Source organism: Oncorhynchus clarkii, chromosome 1, assembly GCF_045791955.1.
Source record: "Oncorhynchus clarkii lewisi isolate Uvic-CL-2024 chromosome 1, UVic_Ocla_1.0, whole genome shotgun sequence".
NCBI classification, from domain to species: domain Eukaryota; kingdom Metazoa; phylum Chordata; class Actinopteri; order Salmoniformes; family Salmonidae; genus Oncorhynchus; species Oncorhynchus clarkii.
Genome location: NC_092147.1, coordinates 75,924,062 through 75,937,549, shown reverse-complemented (window position 1 = coordinate 75,937,549; position 13,488 = coordinate 75,924,062). Strand labels below are relative to the sequence as shown.

The 13,488-nt window shown below is 41.4% G+C and overlaps 1 protein-coding gene across 1 annotated transcript; it reads right to left on the bottom strand.

Annotated features, from left to right (window-relative positions):
• Window positions 1-1,401: 1,401 nt before the first annotated feature.
• Window positions 1,402-2,739, bottom strand: LOC139417620 (D(1C) dopamine receptor). Its single transcript, XM_071166832.1, has one exon. The coding sequence runs from the start codon at window positions 2,737-2,739 to the stop codon at window positions 1,402-1,404; it is 1,338 nt and encodes a 445-aa protein (XP_071022933.1).
• Between the last annotated feature and the right edge of the window lie 10,749 nt (window positions 2,740-13,488).

Below are 13,488 nucleotides of genomic sequence, written 5' to 3'. Positions count from 1 at the left end.
CACTCAGACTAGCCCCCACCCAACCCCCCACTCCACCACCACCACTATCCTGGCCGGCTTGTGTATCTATGAAACACACTCATGTGTGTGTGTGTGTGTGTGTGTGTGTGTGTGTGTGTGTGTGTGTGTGTGTGTGTGTGTGTGTGTATGTGTGTCCAGTCGACTCCACTCCACACACCTGCCATGCGGTTCACCAGGTCAGTGTCCTGGATACTGCTTTTGTTTTTCAACCCTTTGTCCTGTGAAGATGAAAGGGGTGCTGGTGTAATTTGATGCTCTCAGGAATCTGAAGTATTTAAAAAAAAAAACAGATGTAAAGTGAAATGTGTTCATTTTTGGAACAGTAGGCTACATAGGCCTATGTGTTCATATTAGATTCATAGGAAGCAATGGCTTTGAGGGGAGATAATTTAGATCATATTCCAAATTGTATTTTGATAACATTTGGGGACATTGGAGTTTGGATTAGGGCTCACTATACTATTTTCTATCTCCCAATACTGCAGAGCAGCTTAAGACACTAAAATAATCATAAAATAAAAATAGATGCAATTATCAAAGGAGAAGATGTGGTTCAGTTACCATGGGTTACATGGTGTTGTCAGGAACTATACAGAAGACAGATGCATCATACAATTATAGTGAAGTGACATGGCGAGAACATAATCTGTTCTACATATTTTTTCAATTTATATTCAATTTACAAATGTTGTATTTTATATTTTGTCATTAATTTTCTCTAGAATGTTTTGAGACATTGTGAAATGCACTTTAAATAAAATATGACTTGACTTAACTTTAGTAAAAGGTGGCAAAGAGATTGCAAGACATTTTTACAGCTATTTTCACAACATAATAATGTCAAGTTATGTTTCTATTATTATATATCTGCTTAAACATTTCGACTTATACCAAAATCATTGCCTTTTTATGAATAATTATTTTACCAATATTGCTGATAAATATATTACTCCCATGTCTGAGAGCTACTTGACTACAGAAATACCACCACCATTCTCATGAATTAAAGCAAGTATTTTGGCATGAATATAAAAAGCATTCACAAACAAAATGTCATGAATATCCTATCGTACAATACACATCGCTTATTCATTCAATTGTGTCCCATAAATTAGAAATGTGTGTCGTGGCAAGACTAAAACTAGGCTAACATTTCTTTGTGAATTCCTTCATTTATCAAGACATGCCTATTTAAAAGAATCACAGCATAAATGTATCGATGCCGATCAGTGAGATAATAAAGCTATTATAACATTACGCACGGACTTACGCACGGCATAAAATAAGTTAATGATCTTACAATAAAATATAATTTTAAATAAACAAATCAAGAATGCAGTACTTCAATTAATCATAACCTACAATTAATTGGGCAATATTCTAATCGTGGATTTGACCAGGGATTGAGTCGCATTCCATGGCTCCGGCTGAAGTAAATGGCGTTATGGTATCCAGTGAAATTTCCCCGTCACACTGGAATTGGACGATGGCTGGCAGCAACGTGTTCTTGTGATTGCGAGATGCGTTTGAGATAAGAGAAACTTTGTCGGACAGCGGGGTTGTGTCCTCTCCCACGTTCGCGATTGCGTGAGGATGCTGTGTAGCCATCAAGACTTGTGCGTCTTTTTGGAGCGTTGTGTCGTGGTGATAGGAGACCAATTCATTGCTGAAATTAACAGCCTCCACTGTATTGCTTGAGCAAATTTTATTGCAGCCCAGAATAGTTGTAAAGGCTTTTCTGAAATCCGCGTTAAATGCGTAAATGACAGGGTTTAACGAAGAGTTGGCCCAACCAAACCAAACGAAAATTGTAAACGTGGTGTCGCTTACACACGGAGGGTCACAGAAAGGTACCATGCAGTTTAGGACAAAAAAAGGCAGCCAGCAAAACACAAAAACTCCCATGATAATGGAGAGGGTCTTTAGCACTTTTGTTTCCTTTTTAAAAGCAGTTTTTAATGCGTTTTCGTGCGCGCAAACGTTTGGGTGTTGGTTATTTTGCGCTTGCTCCGCGGCTCTCTCCAAGGAGGATATCCTCCGTATCTGCGTTTGCGCAATACGGTAAATCCTCGTGTAAGTGGCAACCATGATGACCACTGGGATATAGAAACTGATCAGTGATGAGGAAATAGCATAGGTCTTGTTCAAGTTTGCTATGCAATTCTCAGAGTGGTTGCTAAAGTTTCCCGCTGACGTCTCCTCGTCGGCCATGTGCCAGTTCAGTTGGACAGGTATGAAGGAGATGAGAATGGACAGCGTCCACGCCACTCCAATCATGATAAATGCAACTCTGTGGGTCATTTTCCGTTCATATCTAAAAGGACTAGCTATAGCCCAGTATCTGTCCACGCTTATGATACACAGATTAAGAATAGATGCCGTCGAGCACATTATGTCAAAAGCTATCCAGATGCCACAAAATCTACCAAACAGCCAGGTGCCAGTCACCTCAGATATTGCCTCCCATGGCATCACGAGGACGGCAACGAAGAGGTCAGACACCGCCAGAGAAATCACGAAAAAGTTGGTTACCTTGGACCGGAGGTGCCTGAATTTAACTACCGCAGCGCACACGAGCATGTTCCCCAGCAGTGTCGACACAATGAGGAGAAACAAAATGCATCCAATTAGCGCGCGCACGCCATTCCCGCCAGTCTCCTCGTCTGTGCTGTCCGATTCCGAACGAACTTGAGTTTCATTTCCAGTATAGTTTTCCATTTGCACTTTTCTGTCTTTGGGTAGAAACGCTTCGATTTCACATTGAACCACGTATTTGTTCACTGTCTTTATTTTCATATAGCGGACAGCTTCCAAAACCTGATCAATTCAAATGGACTAAAGGAGGCTACAGAAAACGTCCAAAACTATCGGTTGCTTCCCTCTCTCGTGATAGGCTATGACTCATAGCAGGTGAGACAATTGAAAAGTCTAAACGGTATCCTTGGAACGTCACAACTCTAACGTCACCCCATTGAAGTTGCAATGTAAAGAGGGTTGGGTATGGGTAAGGGGTATGGACATCTCAAGGATGACTAACCGTGAGACAAAATTAGCACCAGTGGTCAGCTCATCCAGTAAATTGGCAGACATATCTGTAGCTTACAACAGGTTTCCCAAACATTTCATGCAATTCTACATCATTTTACATATTAGCAGAATTTTTTTTTAATACTACACAAATTATCAAAATTACAGGCTAAGAGTGGACAGAGAGATAGGACAATGCGCTCATCTTATCATATTTCTCCAATTCCAAATCAGTGTGTCATGTTTGCAACAAAACTGTCCCTGTTTGCAAATAATTAAATTTGAGAAGTCATTAGGAATCTGAGCATGGTACATTTAAAAAGTTAGGCCTATCCTTTCACCCCAGACAGAGTAGGCCTACCAATGAAAAAAAATGTAAGCTTTAACTGCTAGCTAATCTTCTTCTGTGGCTTAACCCAACGAGAAAAGGTCACACGTGTTTCCCTAAAAGCTGTCTGGGTTTTAGCATCTTGTATTGTACAAAAAGGGAATATCTTAATCAACTGATAGTGGCGGAGGTCTTTGTGGGCTATACTCAGCCTTGTCTCAGGATGGTACGTTGGTGGTTGAAGATATCCCTCTAGTGGTGTGGGGGCTGTGCTTTGGCAAAGTGGGTGGGGTTATATCCTTCCTGTTTGGCCCTGTCCGGGGGTGTCCTCGGATGGGGCCACAGTGTCTCCTGACCCCTCCTGTCTCAGCCTCCAGTATTTATGCTGCAGTAGTTTATGTGTCGGGGGGCTAGGGTCAGTTTGTTATATCTGGAGTACTTCTCCTGTCCTTCTGCTGCTGCTCCAGTTCCAACTGTTCTGCCTTATTATTATTCAACCATGCTGGTCATTTATGAACATTTGAACATCTTGGCCATGTTCTGTTACAATCTCCACCCGGCACAGCCAGAAGAGGACTGGCCACCCCACATATGCTCTCTCTAATTCTCTCTTTCTTTCTCTCTCTCGGAGGACCTGAGCCCTAGGACCATGCCCCAGGAATACCTGACATGATGACCTCTTGCTGTCCCCAGTCCACCTGACCGTGCTGCTGCTCCAGTTTCAACTGTTCTGCCTTATTATTATTCGACCATGCTGGTCATTTATGAACATTTGAACATCTTGGCCATGTTCTGTTATAATCTCCACCCGGCACAGCCAGAAGAGGACTGGCCACCCCACATAGCCTGGTTCCTCTCTAGGTTTCTTCCTAGGTTTTGGCCTTTCTAGGGAGTTTTTCCTAGCCACCGTGCTTCTACACCTGCATTGCTTGCTGTTTGGGGTTTTAGGCTGGGTTTCTGTACAGCACTTTGAGATATCAGCTGATGTACGAAGGGCTATATAAATAAATTTGATTTGATTTGATTTGACAGAATTAGATTACTTTCCAAGCAAAGTCAATGTATTTGTCTCCTTGGATATAGAAGGTTGTAACTCAGCCTCTGAATTTCAAAGAAACAAACTAATTATATCCCCATGCATCTGAGTCACATCTTTCCTGGGTAATTTACAGCTTGTTTCTAGCATAAAGCATCGCGGGCAAAGGTGCTGTTAAAGATCACTTTATATAATCAGAACTCTATATCTGATAAGGTGCAGGTGTCTTCTTCTTTTTAAGTCCATAACCATGTGTGTGAGGTGTATACTTTTGTTTCAAAGTAGATTTGTTTAAGACTACCAAGAAACACCGTTTGAACCTGATTTAGCCCACTTAAATAGGAAGAAATAGTCTCCAACACAAAGCCCTCTTGCGGTTAGTAAAGTCTAATTAAAATGAAGATGTGTGAAATTAATTATTCTTACTCATATTTGCCTACTTTCAGCACATGAGCTGTCCATTTGATTGTGATGTGTCTTTTTTATTTTACTAGATAAGTCAATTTAAGAACAAATTGTTATTTTCAACAACAGCTTAGGAACAGTTGGTTAACTGCCTTGTTCAGGGGCAGAACAACAGATTTTTAACTTGTCAGCTCAGGGATTCGATCTTGCAACCTTTCAGTTACTAATCCAACACTCTAACCACTAGGCTACCTGCCGCCCAAGTTTCAGCACCACAATGCAATCTGGTTTATTGTGAGGTCAATAACTCTGATAAATGCATGATGGACAAGAAAGATCAAATCAAATCAAAATGTATTGGTCACATACACATATTTAGCAGATGCTATTGTGGGTGTAGCGAAATGCTTGTTCCTAGCTCCAACGGTGCAGTAGTATCTAACAATACACAAAGATCTAAAAGTAAAAGGGAATTAATAATAATAAATATTATAATAAATAAATAATAATAAATAATAATAATAAATATTAGGACAGAATTGTTTTTAATAAAACATATTGTTTTTAATAAAATCAATTATTGTAGTAGCAAGTTATCAAAGTGAACAGAACAGTGCATTTTCTGCACTAGGCATAATCAAAAATTATTTTCGGGAAGAAGCCTCCTGAAATGCCACTTATGGCTTACACAGCACAGCTATTTCTTAGGCAGCACACAACTGTTTTTGATCAGCAAAAGCAGGGCAGGACGGGGCTCAGGGTTGGAATATTTTATTTACACCATCCGAGCAGCTATCTTAGAGATATAACGGTGCTTCTCTGAGCATGCACTTCATAGCCTATAGGCCAGGGGTGGACAACTCCAGTCCTCGAGGGCCTGATTGGTTTCACACTTGTTCTCCATCCCTAGCAAACACAGCTAATTTAATCAAATTGCATTCTAAACTGAAGATCATGATAAGGTGATTATTGTAGTCAGGACTGGAATTGCCCAGGTATGCTATAGGTTATGGATCATTTGATTGAGACCATATTAAATATGCCGCCATTCACATCGACAGGGCTGTAGTGGAGCGGGTCGAGAGCTTCAAGTTCCTCGGTGTCCATATCACTAAGGAACTACTATGATCCAAAAAAAACAACAGTTGTGAAGAAAAAAATATACAGCTGAGTTGAGAGCATCTTGACTGGACTCATGACTGACAATTTTTAGGGCCTTCCTCTGACATGGCCTGGTATAGAGGTCCTGGGTGGCAGGGAGTTCGGCCCCAGTTGTGTACTGGCTTCACCACTTGGCAACTGCTCAGCATCCGACCGCAAGCCGCTACAGAGGGTAGTGTGTACGGGCCAGTACACCACTAGGACCGAACTCCCTGCCATCCAGGACCTCTATACCAGGCCGTGTCAAAGTCTCCAGCCACACAAGTCATAAACTGTTCTTTCTGCTACGGCATGGCAAACGGTACCGGAGCGCCAAGTCTGGGACCAAAAGGCACCTGAATAGCTTCTACTGCCAAGCCATAGACTGCTGAACAGCTAATCAAATGTCTACTCAGACTATTTACATTGACCCCTTTATTATTTATTTATCTTTAGTTGTTTTGTATTGACTCCCTTGCACTGGCTCTATGCACACGCACTAGACTCTACCCACACACTCACACATACTACACTAACACTCCAACGCACACACACACAAACCACATACGCTAACACACACATACACACATGCATATTGACGCAACACTCACACAGACACACTTTCACATACGCTGCTGCTACTTTGTTTATTATATATCCTGATTGCCTAGTCACTTTTACTCCGACCCACATGTACATTACCATTCAAAATTTTGGGGTCACTTAGAAATGTTCTCGTTTTTGAAAAGAGAACCACATATTTTGTGCATTTAAAATAACATAAAATTGATCAGAAATACAGTGTAGACATTGTTAATGTTGTAAATGACTATTGTAGCTGGAAACGGCTGATTTTTTAATGGAATATCTACACAAGTGTACAGAGGCCCATTATCATCAACCATCACTCCTGTGTTCCAATGGCACGTTGTGCTAGCTAATCTAAGTTTATCATTTTAAAAGGCTAATTGATCATAAGAAAACCCTTTTGCAGTTATGTTAGCACAGCTGAAAACTGTTGTTCTGATTAAAGAAGCAATAATAAAACTGGCCTTCTTTAGACTAGTTGAGTATCTGGAGCGTCAGCATTTGTGGGTTCGATTATAGGATAAAAATGGGCAGAAACAAAGAACTTTCTGAAACTTATCAATCTATTCTTGTTCTGAGAACGGAAGGCTATTCCATGCGAGAAATTGCCAAGAAACTGAAGATCTCGTACAACGCTGTGTACTGCTCCCTTCACAGAACAGCGCAAACCGGCTTTAACCAGAATAGAAAGAGGAGTGGAAGGCCCCGGTGCACAACTGAGCAAGAGGACGAGTACATTAGAGTATCTAGTTTGAGAAACAGACACCTCACAAGTCCTCAACTGGCAGCTTCATTTAATAGTAGCCGCAAAACATCAGTCTCACTGTCAACAGTGAAGAGGCGACTCCGGGATGCTGACCTTCTAGGCAGAGTTGCAAAGAAAAAGCCATATCGCAGACAGGCCAATAAAAATAAAATATTAAGATGGGCAAAAGAACATAGACTGGACAGAGGAACTCCCGAAGTTGCCTCTTCCCAGATGTTAAGACTGGTGTTTTTTCAAACTCTGTAGTAGACAAACAAGTTTAAAATCTATGGTTTTATCAATTAAGAGCAGTCGAATTAAGTAATAGTAAAATGTATTTTAACAAATGAGAAGAGAATCATATCAAAAGTAAAAGAGAGCATTGCATTGTGAAAGGCAATTAATTCATATGAACATGTATTGCAATGTGAAACGTGGATTTCTAGATGAAACAATGATTCAGTTTGGTGAAATGACTGTGATTTTGTGTGTTGCACTTAAGCAATTGAAAATGTTCTTAGAGTTTTGATGATCTGTTTTGAATTTTGTACTAAGAGTTGTGAAAATATACCACAAACTTGTGAAGAATTGCACCAAAGTGTAACAGTATACCTTTAGTCCGTCCCCTCGCCAGGTTCAAACCAGGGACCCTCTGCACACATCAACAGTCACCCTCGAAGCATCGTTACCCATCGCTCCACATTCCAGGTGAAGCTGGTTTCAGGGAATGCAAAGACTGTGCAAAGCTGTCATCAAGGCAAAGGGTGGCTACTTTGAAGAATCTCAAATATATTTTCATTTGTTTAACGCTTTTTTGGGGGGGGTTACCTCATGATTCCATATGTGTTACTTAATAGTTTTGATGTCTTCACTATTATTCTACAATGTAGAAAATAGTAAAAATAAAGAAACTATTGAATGACCAGGTGTGTCAACTTTTGACTTGTACTTTAGGCCTAGTGATTAACATTATACTAGCTTAAATTATTGGACATTAATGCTCTGGACAGTATAACGTGTGAATGGTGAGATATTTGGCAAAACATTTTCAAGCAGGTAGAGAACCTAAATGGACAATGAGTTTCATCACAGCTTGTTTCTATTTGGAGATGTTAAAGGGGTTAAAATGGCCCCTTGTTTAAAAATGTGCCTAGTCACCACTACTGCCTGTGAAATATTTTTTGTCCTATATATAGAATGTATATGAATAAGCATAACCTACAGTACATTTTGAAAGTATTCTGTCCTGTTGACTTTTTCCACATTTTTGTTACACTACAACCTTATTCATAAATTGATTACCCCCCCCCATCAATCCACACACAATACCCCATAAAGACAAGGCAAAAAAAAAGGTCTCTGCAGAGATGTTCGATTGGGTTCAAGTCTGGGCTCTGGCTGGGCCACTCAAGGACATTCAGAGACTTATCCCGAAGCCACTCCTGCATTGTCTTGGCTGTGTGCTTAGAGTTGTTGTCCTGTTGGAAGATGAACCTTCACCCCAGTCTGAGGTCCTGAGCTCTCTGAAGTAGGTTTTCATCAAAGACCTCTCTGTACCTTGCTCTCTGTATCTTCATCTTAACCTCGATCCTGACTAGTCTACCGGTCCCTGGTGCTGAAAAACATCTCATCAGCATGATACTGCCACCACCATGCTTCACCGTAGGGATGGTGCCTGGTTTCCTCCAGACGTGACGCTTGGCATTCAGGCCAAAGAGTACAATCTTTAAAAAAAATATATATATTATTTAACCAGGTAGGCCAGTTGAGAACAAGTTCTCATTTATAACTGCGATCTGGAAAAGATAAAGCAAAGCAGTTCGACAAAAACAATAACACAGAGTTACACATTGGATAAACAAACGTACAGTCAATAACACAGTAGAAAAATCGATGTACAGTGTGTGAAAATGTAGTAAGATTAGGGAGGTAAGGCAATAAATAGGCCATAGTTGTCACGCGGGACTAGGTGGGTGAAGGAATCAGACGCAGAGAGTTCCACTGTGCAAAAGTGCTCTTTACTTCGGCACACAAAATGATAAACCCAACAATACAGGGCGCGGACAACAACGTGACAACCCAAAAAACACAGGGTGCCAAGTTAAGAAAATAAATCCACCTCTACCTAAAACTCACACACGTAACATAAAGACAATCCAGCACAAAACAAGGGCGGGTCAACCTACTAAAAACATCATGACAATAGCAACAAAACAAAAAAATAAGATATGGGGATGAGGTAGTTTGGTGTGCTATTTACAGATGGGCTGTGTACAGGTACAGTGATTGGTAAGCTGCTCTGACAGCTGATGCTTAAAGTTAGAGAGGGAGATATGAGTCTCCATCTTCAGTGATTATTGCAATTCGTTCCAGTCATTGGCAGCAGAGAACTGGAAGGAAAGGCGGCCAGAGTAGGTGTTGGCTTTGGGAATGACCAGTGAAATATACCTGCTGGAGCACGTGCTACGGGTGGGTGCTTCTATGGTGACCAGTGAGTTGAGATAAGGCGGGGCTTTACCTAGCAAAGATTTATAGATGATCTGGAGCCAGTGGGTTTGGCGACGAATATGTGCGAGGGCCAGCCAATGGGAACATACAGGTCGCAGTGGTGGGTAGTATATTGGGCTTTGGTGACAAAACGGATGGCACTGTGAACTGTGATAGACTACATCCAATTTGCTGAGTAGAGCATTGGAGGCTATTTTGTAAATGACATCGCCAAAGTCAAGGGTTGGTAGGATAGTCAGTTTTACGAGGGTATGTTTGGCAGCATGAGTGAAGGTGTCTTTGTTGTGAAATAGGAAGCTGATTCTAGATTTAATTTTGGATTGGAGATAATTAATGTGAGTCTGGAAGGAGAGTTTACAGTCTAACCAGAAACCTAGGTATTTGTAGTTGTCCACATATTCTGTCAGAAACGTCCAGAGTAGTGATGCTGGTCTTGCGGGCGGGTGCGGGCAGCAATCGGTTGAAGAGCATGCATTTAGTTTTACTAGAATTTAAAAGTAGTTGGAGGCCACGGAAGGAGTGTTGTATGGCATTGAAGCTTGTTTTGAGGTTAGATAGCACAGTGTCCAAAGAAGGGCCAGATGTATACAGAATGGTGTCGTCTGCGTAGAGTTCGATCAGAGAATCACCAGCAGCAAAAGTGACATCATTGATATATACAGAGAAAAAGACTCTGCCCGAGAATTGAACCCTGTGGCATCCCCATAGAAACTGCAAGAGGTCCGGCCCTCCGATTTGACACACTGAACTCTATCTGAGAAGTAGTTGGTGAACCAGGCGAGCCAGTCATTTGAGAAACCAAGGCTATTGAGTCTGCCGATAAGAATGCGGTGATTGACAGAGTCGGAAGCCTTGGCCAGGTCGATGAAGACGGCTGTACATTTCTGTCTTTTATCGATGGCGGTTATGATATCGTTTAGGACCTTGAGCGTGGCTGAGGTGCACCCATGACCAGCTTGGAAACCAGATTGCATAGTGAAGAGTGTACTGTGGGATTCGAAATGGTCGGTGATCTGTTTGTTAACTTGGCTTTCGAAGACCTTAGAAAGGCAGGGCCAATATAGGTCTATGGCAGTTTGGGTCTAGAGTGTCTCCCCCTTTGAAGAGGGGGATGACCGCGGCAGCTTTCCAATCTTTGGGGATCTCAGACGATACGAAAGAAAGGTTGAACAGGCTAGTAATAGGGTTTGCAACAATTTCAGCAGATAATTTTAGAAAGAGTCCAGATTGTCTAGACCAGCTGATTTGTAGGGATCCAGATTTTGCAGCTCTTTCAGAACATCAGCTTTCTGGATTTGGGTGAAGGAGAAGCGCGAGAGGGGGGGGGGCATGGGCAAGTTGCTGCGGCAGGTGCAGAGCTGTTGGCCGGGGTATGGGTAGCCAGGTGGAAAGCATGGCCAGCCTTAGGAAAATGCTTATTGAGATTTTCGATTATCGGTGATGACAGTGTTTCCTAGCCTCAGTGCAGTGTGTAGCTGGGAGAAGGCGCTCTTATTCTCCATGGACTTTACAGTGTCCCCAAACTTTTTGGAATTAGTGTTACATTATGCAAATTTCTGATTGAAAAAGCTAGCCTTAGCTTCCCTAACTGACTGTGTATATTGGTTCCTGACTTCCCTGAAAAGTTGCATATCGCGGGGGGCTATTCGATGCTAATGCAGTATGCCACAGGATGTTTTTGTGCTGCTCAAGGCCAGTCAAGTCTGGGGTGAAGCAAGGGCATTTTTTGAATGGGCATGCTTATTTAAGATGGTGAGGAAAACACTTTTTAAAAGCAACGTCATCTACTGACGGGATGAGGTAAATATCCTTCCAAGATATCCGGGCCAGGTTGATTAGAAAGGCCTGCTCGTTGAAGTGTTTTATGGAGCATTTGACAGTGATGAGGCATGGTCATTTTTTTAAATTTATTTTTTATTTTTATTTATTTTTTTGTTGAATTTTACCCCTTTTTCTCCCCAATTTCGTGGTATCCAATTGTTGTAGTAGCTACTATCTTGTCTCATCGCTACAACTCCCGTACGGGCTCGGGAGAGACGAAGGTTGAAAGTCATGCGTCCTCCAATACACAATCCAACCAAGCCGCACTGCTTCTTTGATAATTTGTTTGAGATTGAGGGCCTAGCTTAGATTGTAGGAAGGCCGGGTGTTAAGCATATCCCAGTTTAGGTCACCTAACAGTACGAACTCTGAAGATAGATGGGGGGGCAATCAATTCACATATGGTGTCCAGATTACAGCTAGGGGCTGAGGGGCGTCTATAGCAAGCCGCAACGGTGAGAGACTTATTTCTGGAAAGGTGTATTTTTAAAGCTCGAATTGTTTGGGCACAGACCTGGATAGTATGACAGAACTCTGCGGGCTATCTCTGCAGTAGATTGCAACTCTGCCCCCTTTTGCAGTTCTATCTTGTCAAAAAATGTTGTAATTGGGGATGGAAATGACAGAATTTTTGGTGGCCTTCCTAAGCCAGGAATCTTGGTTTCATCAGACCAGAAAATCGTGTTTCTCATGGTCTTAAGAGTCTTTAGGTGCCTTCTGGCAAACTCCAAGCACACTGTCATGTGTCTTTTACTGAGGAGTGGCTTCTGTCTGGGCCCCTCTACCATAAAGGCCTGATTGATGTCGTGCTGCAGAGATGGTTGTCCTTCTGGAAGGTTCTCCCATGTCCACAGGTACCCTTCCGTAGATCTGTGCCTCAACACAAGCCTGTCTCGGAGCTCTACGAACAATTCCTTTGACATCATGGCTTGGTTTCTGCTCTGACATGCACTGTAAACTGTGGGACATTTTATATAGACAGATGTGTGTCTTTCCAAATCATGTCCAGTCAATTGAATTTGCCACAGGTGGATTCCAATCAAGTTGTAGAAACTTCTCAATGATGATCAGTGGAAACAGGATGCACCTGAGCTCAATTTCGAGTCTCATAGCAAAGGGTCTGAATACTTATGTAAATAAGGTATTTCTGTTTTTATATTTTATACATTTGCAAAAATGTCTAAACCTGTTTTCACTTTGTCATTTTGCGGTATTGTGTGTAGATTGATTAGGAACATTTTTTATTTAATCAATTTTAAAATAAAGCTGTAACGTAAGAAAATGTGGAAGAAGTCAAGGGGTCTGAATACTTTCTGAATGCACCGTATGTGTAAGGTTATGAATAAAGGGCAACCGATTACTGAGGATAGTAAATAGAGGATTGCGGAAAGTCTCTTTGAACGGGTGAACTAAAATTGGAGGTGGAGTAGCGAGATTATGGGTAGAGTGATGAGTTAATACAAATGGAGGCAACCAAAACAATAGTAGATACTCTGTGATAATAGTGAAGCCTTCTTATTGCTAAAGCAAAGTTAACTATTTTTTGGGGGGTAATTTTTGTTCAATGTTTATGGAACCGGTTCCATAGGTTAAGTCATACACTCATTCTGTACAGGATTTTGCTTCAATGTTATTGTCTTGGCGTCTATGTTCTGTGTTACTAAAAGTAGGCAAAAGAGTTAAGGTTCATTCATAAAACGTGAGGCATTTATTGTATGCATTGCAATTTTGAACTCTAAAAAGGGGTTTATTTTGTGTAATCACAGTATTGTGATTACATTGTTATTACCAACTCTAACCATTCTATTAATTCAAAAACAAAAAATGAAAACAGAAGAGTAAATAAGCCAAGATACTGTGAGAACCTCT

Bases quoted from the DNA above. Each gene is read 5' to 3' on its own strand.
- LOC139417620 (XM_071166832.1), bottom strand. From the start codon at position 2,739: ATGGAAAACTATACTGGAAATGAAACTCAAGTTCGTTCGGAATCGGAC.